The sequence below is a fragment of the Pyrgilauda ruficollis genome, unplaced genomic scaffold (genome assembly GCF_017590135.1).
Source record: "Pyrgilauda ruficollis isolate IOZ18807 unplaced genomic scaffold, ASM1759013v1 scaffold15, whole genome shotgun sequence".
NCBI classification, from domain to species: Eukaryota; Metazoa; Chordata; class Aves; order Passeriformes; family Passeridae; genus Pyrgilauda; species Pyrgilauda ruficollis.
Window position 1 is genome coordinate 14,107,566 of NW_024513654.1, and position 13,932 is coordinate 14,121,497.

Sequence of the window (13,932 nt, forward strand, 5' to 3'; positions counted from 1 at the left end):
TCGGGGGACACTTTTTTATGAGCTTTAGACAGGGAGAGAAAGAGTGGCTGAATGGTAGAGTTCTACTGGGATATATATTGGGATAACCATCCAAGTAAAAAAGAAATCACTGGGGCATACTGTTTACCCCCTCTGGAGTTATTTGTTTTCAATGAAGAATGCTAGAAAGGTTTTGCCTGCTTAAGATATTTTTACCATGGAAATAACCAGCTTTGTTTCTACTCTTGCTTCCACTCCAAACCTGCCCACACAGCCTAAGCAGCATTTTGAGCTTGCCTCACTGAACTATGGATCCTTTCTCTCCAACCCCAATTAAAACTCACACAGCTTATGCTGTACCTGCATAACACACTGCTGGCATAAAATATCCACACTTCCCTATTGCATATTGAACCAAGGTTCAGGGTATTTGTCTCAAAGGAACATCCAAATAACCTGGCTTGGACTTCTACTCATCACCAGTTGTCAGATCTCACCTAGTTGCTTCAGTGCCCAGAATAATAGTTTGGGTTAGATAGAGCACACCCCTCAGCAAGCCATCTGGTTTGGGTCTGAAGACATAAGGATAATACTTGGCTTTTGCCAGCAGGTATAAGTTCAGCCTATCTGACTATAAATAATCCAAACCAGCTACTAGAAAGTCCAATCTTCATATCAAGATCAGGAGATGACCCAGAACCACCATGTCCTAGAGTCACCAGTCAGCAATAGCTGTGCTGTATGTCGTTCAAGCTGTGTCAAGAGCTGCTCGCGACATCCTGATTTAAAACTAACCTTCCACGAACTATGGGTTCTGCAGACACGTAACCCTAACTCTAGGCAGAGCTGTAAAAGCAGCCTTAGGCTAAGGGTGGTGCCAAGCAGAAAGCTGTGGAGGAAGCCATGTGTTGGCAAATTTGTGTTTCCCTTGGCATGCCTTTTGCAGCTGCAGTGTGGCTGGAGATCTGGGCTTTGTGGTTTTCAGAACCCAATCCCTAGGCGGAACCCTAACCCTAATCCTAGGCAGAGCTGTAAAAGCAGCCTTGGGCTAAGGGTGTGCCAAGCAGAAAGGTGGGGAAGGAGCCATGTTTTGGCAGTTTTGTGTTCCCCTTGGCATGCCTTTTGTAGCTGCAGTGTGGCTGGAGCTCTGGGCTTTGTGGTTTTCAGAACTCTAACCCTAGGCAGAACCCTAACCCTAACCCTAGGCAGAGCTGTAAAAGCTCCCTGTGTTATTGTACTTACCTGAGGCAGAAGCATGGCACTTGCACCCACATCACTAATGTTCACGTGCAATTTTGTGAGTGCAGGTTACATCAAAGCTTGGGTTCATTATACTTGGTATACACTCATGGCATTTAATGTGGGCTGTAGCAATCATCTGGGAATAAAGGGAGCAGATCTTTCTGAGATGGAGCAAGTGCAGGAGAAGGACTCAGTACACACAGACACTCTGCCCAGGGAACTGTAGCCCATGCCCACTTTGTTGTGAATGACTTCACAATTTGCTCAGGGATTAAATACTTCCGTTTTTAATGATTTGGGTTAGTTTCATGCTGGACTGTTGGAAAGTTCACTGGCAGGACTCATCAGCCAGGCCTCATGTAAACGGCTTCCCCAGCTCTCAGCCAAATGAGCTGTCCTCATCTTTGGGTCCCCCGGCGGGTGGCTCTTGGCACCACCTTCTTCTGAAGGGCTTTGTTGTTCATCCTTGTGCCTGAGGCTTTACGCTCTGCAGGCTTCCTCACCACTTCTTGTTTGAGCTGGAAATGCACCTGGAGAAAGATAACAAAGATAACTGCATTTAACACCTCATGTGTGCTCTGGGACCTGTCTCTGCCTTGGAAGCTGACTCTGGGACCAAGTCAAACAATAAGGGGTTTCAGCCATTGTTAAAGGAAATCAGTTCTTAAAGCAGCTGTAAATTTTTTTCCTCCTGTGGAAAATGTACTAACAATGAACTATGTTTCTTATGCAGAGTTGCTCCTGTGGCAATATGATGTCCTAGGATGGTTTGGAAGACGATCTGTGAACTGCAAGGGACTGAGCTATGTTCTTTATTCTCCTTTTCTCACCTTTATTCTCCTTTTCTCACCTTTATTGAACCCAATCCCTAGGCGGAACCCTAACCCTAATCCTAGGCAGAGCTGTAAAAGCAGCCTTGGGCTAAGGGTGTGCCAAGCAGAAAGGTGGGGAAGGAGCCATGTTTTGGCAGTTTTGTGTTCCCCTTGGCATGCCTTTTGTAGCTGCAGTGTGGCTGGAGCTCTGGGCTTTGTGGTTTTCAGAACTCTAACCCTAGGCAGAACCCTAACCCTAACCCTAGGCAGAGCTGTAAAAGCTCCCTGTGTTATTGTACTTACCTGAGGCAGAAGCATGGCACTTGCACCCACATCACTAATGTTCACGTGCAATTTTGTGAGTGCAGGTTACATCAAAGCTTGGGTTCATTATACTTGGTATACACTCATGGCATTTAATGTGGGCTGTAGCAATCATCTGGGAATAAAGGGAGCAGATCTTTCTGAGATGGAGCAAGTGCAGGAGAAGGACTCAGTACACACAGACACTCTGCCCAGGGAACTGTAGCCCATGCCCACTTTGTTGTGAATGACTTCACAATTTGCTCAGGGATTAAATACTTCCGTTTTTAATGATTTGGGTTAGTTTCATGCTGGACTGTTGGAAAGTTCACTGGCAGGACTCATCAGCCAGGCCTCATGTAAACGGCTTCCCCAGCTCTCAGCCAAATGAGCTGTCCTCATCTTTGGGTCCCCCGGCGGGTGGCTCTTGGCACCACCTTCTTCTGAAGGGCTTTGTTGTTCATCCTTGTGCCTGAGGCTTTACGCTCTGCAGGCTTCCTCACCACTTCTTGTTTGAGCTGGAAATGCACCTGGAGAAAGATAACAAAGATAACTGCATTTAACACCTCATGTGTGCTCTGGGACCTGTCTCTGCCTTGGAAGCTGACTCTGGGACCAAGTCAAACAATAAGGGGTTTCAGCCATTGTTAAAGGAAATCAGTTCTTAAAGCAGCTGTAAATTTTTTTCCTCCTGTGGAAAATGTACTAACAATGAACTATGTTTCTTATGCAGAGTTGCTCCTGTGGCAATATGATGTCCTAGGATGGTTTGGAAGACGATCTGTGAACTGCAAGGGACTGAGCTATGTTCTTTATTCTCCTTTTCTCACCTTTATTCTCCTTTTCTCACCTTTATTCTCCTTTTCTCACCTTTATTCTCCTTTTCTCACCTTTATTCTCCGTTTCTCACACACAGCATTGCTTTGCATCTCCGTGAGTATTTAATACACAGGATGGTTTAAGACAGATAGTTCTTTTTCAATTGCATCTTGTTAGTTTAATCAGTCTTTCAGCAACCAGTCCTTCCAGTGGACCCAGGCAAAAACATTCTGGGAAAGAAACCTCCATCCACTACAGCCACACAAGCAGTACAAGAGGGAGAAGGGGACAGGGAGTGTGCAAAGCACAGCATCAGATAAATGGGGAGGCCATACAGAATGGTGAAACTGGAATGGAGCTGCATGGGCTTCCTGGGGGAGGGATGGGGTGAAGAGTCAGTATGGGAGATGTTGCAGAAATGGGAACAGGAGGCTGCTGTGAGAGGAGATACGCAAAAATCAGACCATCAAGGAAAAAAATCAGTCTTCTACAGTAACACTGTAAAAAGAAGTCTGTTTTAAAAAGAGCTGGGTGCTTAACCTAGCAAAACAAAGGACTGGGCTTGACAGCTCTCTATAAATATACCAGGGAATAAACACCAGGGAAGAAAAGGGGCTATTTAAAGCACAACATTGGCATAAGAACAAACAGGCATAAACTGACCATAAATAAATTTAGTACGAAAATTAGAAGGTTTCTAATCCTGAGAAGAGGGCAGCTCTGGAAGAACTTCAGAGGCTGGGCAGAGTGGGATGGAGCGATGGAAGGTGGGAGAGCAACCACAGTGTATTTAGAGCAGAGCCTGACCAGTGTACATAGAGCAAAGCAAATGATATGCCAGGATTCTGCAGATGGGGAGGGGAGGGATTGGGGTGCTCCTGGGGGGTCTCTTGAGGAGCCTGCATCTGTGGTCCCACCATGTTCACAAGGCAGCAGCAGGGGCAGGGATCACCACCCACTGTTTTTATAATCAATTTCTAGTTGTCCAGCCAGCCCTCAGAAAGGCACTGTAGGAGACACACCAGTGTCAAAAGCACTTCATTTCCTGAAGGTGCTTGGCTGCTCTTTGGTGGCACTCAGTTCCCATTTGTCTTTGGTGCTCTCAGCAATAAGAAAGGCAGACTTCAGCCTCTTGCTATGAGTTTGATAACATGTTTGGTCCCAGGCAGAATGCAGATGATAGCAGAGTGCTGAAACCCACAAAGCTGGGGGGGATAACTGAACCTCAGGGAACAGATGCTGTCTCCACATTATCTCATGGAGAGTGAAGAGGATGGAGGGAGAGCTGAAGAGCAGCAGTCCCAGCCAGCCAGGAGCTCGCCCATGGTCAAGAGGCAGGAGGACACAGGAGCCCAGTGCAGCTGCAAGGCCTCAGTAAGGAATTGAAAGGCACATGGCATTGTCTTCACTTCTGTGAGCTGTGTGGAGCTTTGTCTGCCAAAATAGATAACCTACAGCCATTGGAAATGCTCTACATCCCATCTCCTTTCTCTGCTACTCACTAGACATCCTCCACCACATTTCTTTCTCCCTGGGGTGAAGATATTTTGAGAAACCCTTGTGACTATGCAGCCTGACTCACCAATGAAGGTGCAGCTGGGCCCACTGTTGTTGTGACTGTCAGGGGCTGGTACCCCTCTGCAGAGGCTGTGACAGTGTAAGTGCCAGGCAGCAGCAGCCGGAAATAATCCCCCATATCACCTGGAACACAAGGTAGGAGAAAAGGTAGGTAGGATTCCCAGGGAGCAAAGCAAAAGACACCAGTAATTCTTGCTGAGTTATTTCCTCTAGGATGTGTAGCCCTCAAAACACAGATTTTTTTTTTTTTTTCCCAAATCTGCTGGCTACATCAAGGCTGGATTCACACTGGTATAGTGCAAGCGATGTCTCATTAGTGCCATGGAGAGGTCAGTCTGCAAGTAAACGCCAAATGAAAGAGGACTGTACAGCAGCACTGGCTGTGCCTGGCTAGGGGGGCTGCAAAGCTGAGCACTCACCAGTCAGATGACAGTAGACCTAAGGACAATAACAGCTCCAGTCTGACTCCTTATGCATAACACCATCTAATTCCTGCCATACACAATTTTGCCATGTTTAGGTGAGCAGGTTTAAGTTGCTCATTAGCTCAGCTGCTCCCTGATTCCCTGCATAAGAATGCCGCAGAAGTACTTTGACAGATTGTGCTCTGGTGTGCTTAGGGACAGGGGATGGCCAACAGTGAGTTAACACCACGTTATGGATTACTTTGGAAATCTGAATATAATCCCATCTATTTAACTGGATGGGTATTGCAAATTGCTTCAGGGTGGAGCTGGGAGTGCAGCTTCACCTGAATGTGGTAAATCCCTGGTACAGGACAGCAGTTAGGCTGTGAAATATCCATCCTTGGGGTCAGTGAGAATTGGCTGGAGGGAGCAGTGGCTGATCAGAGCCAATGCTGGGGGAAATCTTGCTCCAAGCTGGACAGAATAATTCAGAGGGCCCTTGACAGCCGCTCTTCTGCGATTTCCTCCACAGTCCCCTTTCCTATGTAGGTTGGCATAGTAAGTGCCAAATATTAATGTTACTGACTCACAGACCTATAGCCAGGAGAAACTTTAATGATTTCCTAGTCTGACCTCTGAAGAGCTGTAATATCAGCTATTTTCTGCAGGCAGTCTGTAGTGTTCGGTGTGCTTGGAAGAGGGTGCTCATGGAAAGAAGGTTAAAATTGGCCAGCAAGGGAGAAACAACCACGATCTGGGTAATGTAAAGTGGCACTTAATTCTCAGTCTAAACTTGTCTGGTGTGAACTTTCAGTCTTTCATCTCATTCTTTTTTTTCATCTTATTCTTTGCTATCTTCTGTTTCAACTCTGCAGATATTTACAGGCTTGAGTAGATTATCCCCTCAATTGTCCCTCCCAAATAAAATAGGAGCTCAGTTTCTGAAGTCCTTTACAGTAAGGCTTGCATTCCAGTTCTCACCTCTGTCCTTCCCAGGCTTTCCTAAGCCCAGCCTGGTCAAGGATAAGGATAAGCCATATTTCTCTAGTGTCTTTGGGAAGCAAACCATGATGGCCTCTCATATTATAGCCTTGCCTGCTAGCTTCACTCACATATTCAGACACGTAAGTGGATCGACAACCCACCAGAGGTGATGTCATGGCTGATTCCCTGGACAGAAATCACTGCTCCTGCAATGCCATTGTTGTTCTCATCTGACACCATCCCTTTGATGCCCTGGTGAACCTGCAGGGAGGGAGACAGATGGATGGGTCAAGGCCTCTCCTTTGCTTCAGAGGGTATTGCTGAGAAGGGACAACCCTACCTTTCCCGGTACCCTTGGTGATCCTGGTTGTCCCCACCAGAGCCAGTCAAGAAAACAACAGCTTCCCCAAAGACCACCAACCAGAGCACCCCATGATCTCCACAACCAACTCTCTTCCACTCCTGGTGCCTACTGGTCCCCTACCACCAGGGCCCATGGGGATCTGCAGGAGAAGGGTGTAGGTCTCAGGACTGTCCCTTTACCTCTTCAATGAAAGCAACAAGGGCCTCCCGGTTGGCCATCCACTGCCTCTCCAGGTCCTCCTCGGGGGGAAACTTATTGCAGCTTAGCTCCAGGGTAATTTCAAAGCAGTTGGTGTAAAGGTAATTGAAGTCCTGCATGCCTGGAAGAGAAGAATACCCTATGGCCAGGGCATGGCTCCCTTCCTATTCCTATGTCCCAGTCATCCTGGCTCATCTTTCCTTGACCAGAACTGTCTCACTCTCCTTCTCTGCACCTCAGGTGCAGTTTCCTCCCTGCATGACAGTGCAACTAGAGCCTTCTCCACCCATGCAGCCCTCTCCTTGTAGCTGCCAACTCTCTCTTTCAGCTGGATCATTCATTAACCTGCCTTCAGAAGCCCATGGAGGTTGGGTACCACAGAGGGCTTATATATCTCTTCCAGTTCCTCTTCAATCTTTTGTCTAGTCTTATGTGTTGACTTTTCAGTTTCTTCATTGTGCCTTTTTTAATGAGATTTTTCAGGAACTAGCAGCTGCCTTCCCTTTGGTGACAGTTTTGAGTTTGGACAGAATTACACCATAGGATTTTCAAACACACTAGCAGATTAATGTTTCCTTTGTCTAGAAGCACATAGGATGAAGGTCTCTGCAGACCTTGGCTTTTTCTGTGGCTCCTTCCCAAGCCATTTCCTGGTCTGAGATACAAAACACCAGAATGGTGTCTAGTAATAAGCACCATCCTATTGCCATAGTCCTTCCCCAGCCCATCCTGTCCTGAGGTTTCTTGTCTATCCCTCACCTCTTTTTGCTGTGGGGGGTGCTCAGGTCTTACCTTTGCTGAGCGAGTACCAGGATGCCCCATTTGTGATGCCATCAGCAAAGTAGTCTCCACAGTTCCAGCCCCGGTGCATCCAGCTGTGGGCATATGAGTAGGTCTTGGCCAGCTAGAGGGAGAGCAGCCAGTGGTCACCACTCCAGCCCCACACGGCTGGAGAACCTGCCTGGCTCTGGTCAAAACATGCTCCCTCCTTTGCTGAGGAGCACGGGAGGGAAGTCAGACAGGAGAGAGTTCCTGCATTTGACTGCCACAAAATACAACACAAGGTACCCAGGACCTCTACAAGACATATGCAGATAAAGGTGAAGGAGGAAGAGCAGTAACCTGGCAAGCTGGAAGCTTGTTGATGGCAAAAGGGCTTCTGCCCTGCTCATACTGAGAAGAGAGGGAGCAGAGGCAGCAGGGACACTTGGCCCCACACAGCAAATGGCACTAATAGGGGAAAAAGATATATGAAGAAAAGTATCAGTCCTGGCAAATGCCAGATATGTATCGGGGGAGTTTTCATTAGGAAAGAGTTTGGGCAATTTCTGGCTCTAGCAACGACTTGTTTGTTGCCCTTATTAAGATTACTGTTTATTTTTAGATGAAGGCAGGGCTAAAACTGGGCTGCTGCATCCAAAGCCAGTCCTCTGCATAAGACACAGTTTAAGAGAGACTGGCATTTGCATTTTCTAAGGCAAACTAGATACCCTTGTATTATGGTTCAGATTCAAGTGTAATATCATTCTGTCGGCAGGAAAACAGTTACTTCTCTACATTTCTGAGTCCTGAGGCCATGTGGGTATCATTAGCCTACGCCCCAGACTGCAGCTTTTTTACATCTGGGTCTGAGCACAGCCGTGATCCCAGGAGGTCCTGACAAGCCCCTGCAGATTCTGCTTCCAGAGAAGGCTGGACTCCAGCTTGGACTTATTTTTCTTATTAACTGTTCTGAGGCAGACTTAGTTTTTTCTTGTGATGGGTATTTCCTAATGGAAGCAGTGACTGAAGGCATTGTTTTCTGGGATAACGAAGAAAAACCACGAGCTTCAGCTAGCACTAACAGGATCAACAGCATGGACTGATGCATTCCTTGATGTGTGCTTATGCTCCTCGAGTTCCTGCTGTTTGTTGTAGTTCTTGTTCTTCGCCATGCATAAGCCCCTGCTGGGCACCCACCTCCCTTATCCTGGTATCAGCAGGCCCCCTGTCACCTTTCTAGGAAAAAAAAAACCCTATGCATTCTAAGATGGTGAGGCAAAGCTGAGTGCTGCTTCCAGCTTTGGAAGAGCAGGTTGTTACTGAGTATACCAGTGCTATTTGGGTTATGGGAAAACCAAGCATGGACAAGGAGGGGGCCCCTGAGGGTTAAGCATGGCCTGTCTCTGTGGTGGGACTGGCTCACAGGGTGGGACTGTCCTGACCTGGCTCTTGAGCCAGTGGCTGGCAGAAATGCTGTAGTCTGCTAATGATTATTTCCAACACGTCTCTTGGCTCAGCTCCTGCATGACGCAGTGACCAGAGCTCCCATCCAGCCCTCACTCTGCACCCTGCCAGGGAATGTCCTTGCCCAACGTGGCCGTGCTCACCTTCTGAAACAACTTATCGTCAGGGGTAGGCGTGTTGACCGTGCGCCGGTGGCTCCTGAACCGCTGATCCTGGGACTTGTCATAGGGGTAATTTGCCACCACTGCTCCGCCGTGCAGATTGGCCGAGAGCACAAAGTTGTAGCTGCTGATCCACTGGATCACAGCCAATGTCTCTGGCTCCACCTGTAAGGAGAAGAGAGAAGGAGACAGGGAGAAGAGACCTCTGTGCCCGCTGCTGCTCCATGCCAGGCTGTGGTGTGATTGACCATGTCAGACCCTGTCCTGCAATGTGTCTGCTGCAGCTCTTGCAGCTTCCTTTGTTCTCCACCAACTACCCTGATACACAAAGCAGCTCCCCCAGCACAACCCCAAAACCTGAGGCACAGGTGCTAGCCAGCATGTGCCACCTCATCTACCCTGTGCATTGCAGCCTACTCCCCCAAGCTGGTTGTGATGTCAGGCTCTCCTGCAGAGGGGCAAGCTGTGATATCGGACCAGGACTGTATCATTTCTCTGCAGGCAGAAGGCTCAGGGAAGGAAACAAGCACTGTGCAAGCCAAAGAGCAATGTATTTGCTTGCATGCTGAGACACTCTAAGAGGATGCTGTAGCCCTCACGGTATCCCAGACTGGTACCTGGCTTTTCCAGTTGTCAGGCAGTGGGATGTGGTGATTTGGCCCGCTGATTTCCCTGCTGTAGTACATGAGTGTGTTGAGGTCAGGGAAGTTGCGGTTCAAGTCCACTCCATTGGCATTGTTCCTCCCTGTCAAGTACCCGTTGCTGTCTGGGCCCTGTGGGGCAAAGGTACATCACAGGGGTGAGTCCAGGTTGGGTGCAGTCAGGTTGGGCATTAGAGCAGCAGAGATTGGCCACTGTAAAAGCACTTCAATGCCTATGAGTTACAACATGTGTTATTGCTGGCAGGGCAATAAAGAGTATTGGTACTTACAGGGAAAATCAGTAACAATATCTTCATTTTTCAGGGTGACAGAGTAAGCCACAAGACAAATAAACAATTTACTTTAGCTGAAAGAGCCACAAATATCTCCCTGAAGTCTAGAAGCACAAAGAAATGGATGACTTTTTTTTGGGAGCTCCCTCCCATCTCTCATGTCCCTGCCTGCGTATGACAGTGGCATTCAGATGTCACTTTCCCAGTCTAGGGCAGGGGATTTGCAGTGACCCTTCTGTGACAAATAACTTCTAAGGAGAGTAAGACAGGTATAGGAAGTCTTCTCCATCATCTGCCAAGGTCACCTATAACAGGACGCACAGCACGAGCCCTTAGTAAGAAGGCGACAAGCAGCAACAGCAGTTGACAGGGACAAATTTGGCAGGGCATGAAAAGAAAGGATTCCCCCTCCTTCTAGCTGCAGTGAAGATGAACCCCAAGGGATCTGAAGGGCTTTCTGCCCCTACCCGTCTGGAGGAGGTGATCACTGCCTGGTACCTGCTTGGCAGCCACTTCGTACCCGTCGGGGTTCATGGAGGGCATGATGTGGATGCGCGTGTCATGGATGAGGCGTGTGATCCGCTCGTTGCCCCGGCGGTACTCCTCGCACAGGAACTCGGAGAGCTGCAGCAGCAGCTCACGGCCCAGCACCTCGTTCCCATGCATGTTCCCAACATACTTGAACTCTGGCTCCACTGGAGAGAGCAAGAGAGCGACGCCATCAGCCATGGCTGGAACAGGGGGAAACAGCAAATGCCTACCACAGGGAGCCCCAGGCAAGCCCAAGGGACACCCAATAAATGGTCTAAAATGACCTTTCCCTTGGAAAATGCAAACCTCAGCGAGGGAGAATGGCACAGTTCTCATATGGGCTCTGCTTCATTTTGCCACAGCACTCTGGGAGCAGGTCACACTCTCCTCCAGGTTGCTTTGGGCCTTTGGAGCACACAGGAAGAGTACTGGCTGGTAGTTGGGTCTTGGGTTGGTGAAAGGCATCACAAAAGGACTGGCAGGATTGCCCCAGACTGCCAGGGCCTCACAGCTCTGGGGTAGGTGGCATTGGAGGGGACAGACTATTTCTCCCACCTCTGCTCCTCTACATTTGCTCTCAGTGCCCTTCACCAGCATGGCCCATTCCCAGCTCTGCATCTCTCCTTCCCCCTTACCTGCCTCCAAGATCAAGGTTAAGGCCCTCCTCACCCTCAAGGGAAAAGAGCCTGGAGAAATCCTCAGCAGCTGAGCTGAATATGGATCAAACTGTCCCTCAGGCAGATCCAGTATGACCAAAAAGGTCTCTTGCCACTGACTTTTCTAAAATAAGGTCTCAAAATACAGACTCAGAGACCACAGCCAGACAGTGCCTGGAACAGGACTTGCTGCTTTGCTGAAGGAGAGGCAGGACATGTGAGGGACAGGTTGTGCTTTCCCAGAGACCTTTTAAAGCAGTTACTTGTGGGAAAATAAAATGTCACATTGTAGGCTGGAGCCAGCATTGGTAGAACGAAAGACAACAGGGGAATTAAGTTAAAAAGGGAGCCTGGCTGTCACATGAAAGAATCAGGAAAAAAAAGGGTGTTGTTACAAATGCTGGCTTGCCAGATCTTGAGATTCCCATTGCACTCTGAGCTTTCTGGACACCAGCAGGGATCAGACTTGCAGTGGCAGCATGCAGCTCTGCTGCCAGGTATGATGTCTGTCAGGATCCCTCGCGTAAAAGACATCACATCCCCAAATTGTGAGCTGCTGCTTGCAAAAGCCCAATTGCCTTTGCTGCATTAAAAAAAAAAAAAAAAAAAAAAAAGAAAAAGAAAAAAAGGACTAATATTAGCTTAAGATTTTGCTTTTCCGTGTTTTTTGATTGCTGTGTCTCAATGCAAGGCACCAGAGGTGAGCAACATATTTTGATGTTGTTAGATTTCAGGAACATGAGAACTGGTTTAGTTAGATAATCCAGTTATTAAAAATACCAAAAAATCTTGGGCATATGTGCTGCCTTTAAAAAAATAAGGTTTCAGCAAGGATTCTCTGCTTTGAGTCTGCAGCAGGATTTGCCAGCCTTTTTCAGTATGCAAACTCCTAAACTTTATGTATATGGACACACAAACTCTAATTACTGCATGTAAGCCCATTGACTCTGAGCTTGCTTTTCAGAGTTACTTTTCATGTGCTTCAAGGAAATCCACAGTTTTCCAAATTCCTCATGCTACAAGCTGAAAGTGCCAGCCTGACAGTGGCCTATGCTACAAGCAGGGCCACATGTCCATGCTGCCTGCCTGGGGCAGGGGAGATCTGAGTCATCTCCTACAGCCTTCCCATCTGCTTTCATGTGGTTCTGCAAGTCTAAAATCCAGTGGTGCACTGCCAGTGCCCTTTGCTCACTCCGTGCTTTGAATCAGCCCTTGATGCACTGTGGAGGTACCCTAGATGCCCTCAGTGCCACACAGCTTTCCCAGTGCTGAACAGGGCTGTCACAGAGGTAGTCAAGGTGGGAAGCCTCCATCTCACCTCCTGGCACCCCTGAAAAGGATACTATGGGCACAGGACTGGAGCAGCATGCCCCCAGAGCAGTGCTGCCAGACATGGGGTGCTGTGGGTTTGTGGGGGCTGCTCCTCTGAGGGGGACACAGGTTCTGCACGCCCCTGCAGCCCTCTTGGCAGTTTTCCATATGAGTAGGCTGCCTGCATCCATCAGCCCCTGCGTTTAACCACATCAACCAGGACTTGAAAAGGCAAAAGATCCTGCAGAAAGCTCTGTCCTTATCTGCAGCACCAGGGACACAAGGCAGGGATGCGAGGGAGCCCTGTGTGCAGCCCCCCAGCCTGGAGAGGCAGCTGCTCTCCTCAGCCCCCCCAGGGCACTTGGCTGCCAGCAAGGTCTGGCTCGGCAGCATCTCCAAGCTGCACAGGCCGCAGCTCAAGGGGCCACCGCTGCCAAGGTTCCACAGGGCCACGTGGCAGCAGGTGGAGATCCCTGAGAGCAGCCTGTCACTGGTGCTGCGCTGCCCACGGCGTTGCGAGGGCTGTACAAGCCCTCTCTGCCGGGGTCCCCGCTCGCTGGCCTCCTGCATTTGCCGTCTGCAGGAGGAAGGGCCGAACACTTTCTCTCCTGTCGCTACCCAGCAGCACAGGGCAGAGGGTGGGTGCTGCTCTCCTCGCCTGAATAACATTGTTTTGGGAGGGAGAGTGTGGTAGGGCAGGCGGGGTGCTGGGGTGGACTCGCCTGCGTTCTCGCATTAGCTTGAGCTGAAAACTCAGAGCTCCGTCCAAAGTACGCGCCTGGGCCACGCTGCAGCTCACGCAAGCACAGTGCATGGCACGGTGCATGTGTGCGGGCTGGGCTGGCTGCACGGTCCCTGCCGGAGACCGCGCTGCCTGGCACCCGGGCATTGCCAGGAGCCCTGCCTGGAAAGGGAGATCCCTCCACCCAGCGCCCCAACAGTGCCGCGTGGCATGGAGCGCGCCAACGAGGCCCGTCCTCTCGGGGCCGCTGTCCCCTTCCCCCCGTACTCACGGGGCTCGTGGATGCCCGGGTAGTCGCTGAACTCCAGCACGTAGAGGTGCCGGCCCTCGACGCTGCGGCCGATGCTGTAGATGCGGGTGACGTAGGGGCACTGGCTCTGCACGCGGAACAGGGCCTGCACCAGCTCCTCGTAGCGATGGTGGAGGAAGCTGAGGGCGGCCGCCCCCTCGAGCAGGAGCAGGGCTCCCACGAGGGGCCGCAGCCACCGCGCCATCCTCCCGCGGCGCTGGGCGCCCGGACCAGCTCCCAGCCTCGGCTCCCTCCCCGCCGGGAGCTTAAAGTGCAAACTCCAACCAGCTCTTTCCAGCTGCCGAGTGCCAGCCCCCTGCACCTGCGGGCGGGGGGCGGCGGGAGCGGGGCGCGCCGGGGCCCCGCGGCGCAGGAATGCTCCCCCCGCCCGCCCGC

At 50.1% G+C, this 13,932-nt stretch overlaps 1 protein-coding gene across 1 annotated transcript in view; it reads right to left on the reverse strand.

Moving 5' to 3' along the window:
• Nucleotides 1–2,549: 2,549 nt before the first annotated feature.
• The window catches only part of CPN1 (carboxypeptidase N subunit 1), an 11,627-nt gene continuing 244 nt past the window's right edge, over nucleotides 2,550–13,932 (reverse strand). Inside the window, exons 2-10 of the mRNA XM_041461632.1 lie at nucleotides 13,519–13,932; nucleotides 10,506–10,702; nucleotides 9,691–9,846; nucleotides 9,056–9,238; nucleotides 7,479–7,590; nucleotides 6,668–6,807; nucleotides 6,286–6,385; nucleotides 4,738–4,856; nucleotides 2,550–2,866 (exon numbers count right to left, since the gene is read on the reverse strand). Of these exons, the coding sequence (XP_041317566.1) occupies nucleotides 2,735–2,866; nucleotides 4,738–4,856; nucleotides 6,286–6,385; nucleotides 6,668–6,807; nucleotides 7,479–7,590; nucleotides 9,056–9,238; nucleotides 9,691–9,846; nucleotides 10,506–10,702; nucleotides 13,519–13,741 (1,362 nt within the window). The 5' untranslated portion in view covers nucleotides 13,742–13,932 and the 3' untranslated portion in view covers nucleotides 2,550–2,734. The remainder of the gene's footprint in view (nucleotides 2,867–4,737; nucleotides 4,857–6,285; nucleotides 6,386–6,667; nucleotides 6,808–7,478; nucleotides 7,591–9,055; nucleotides 9,239–9,690; nucleotides 9,847–10,505; nucleotides 10,703–13,518) is intronic.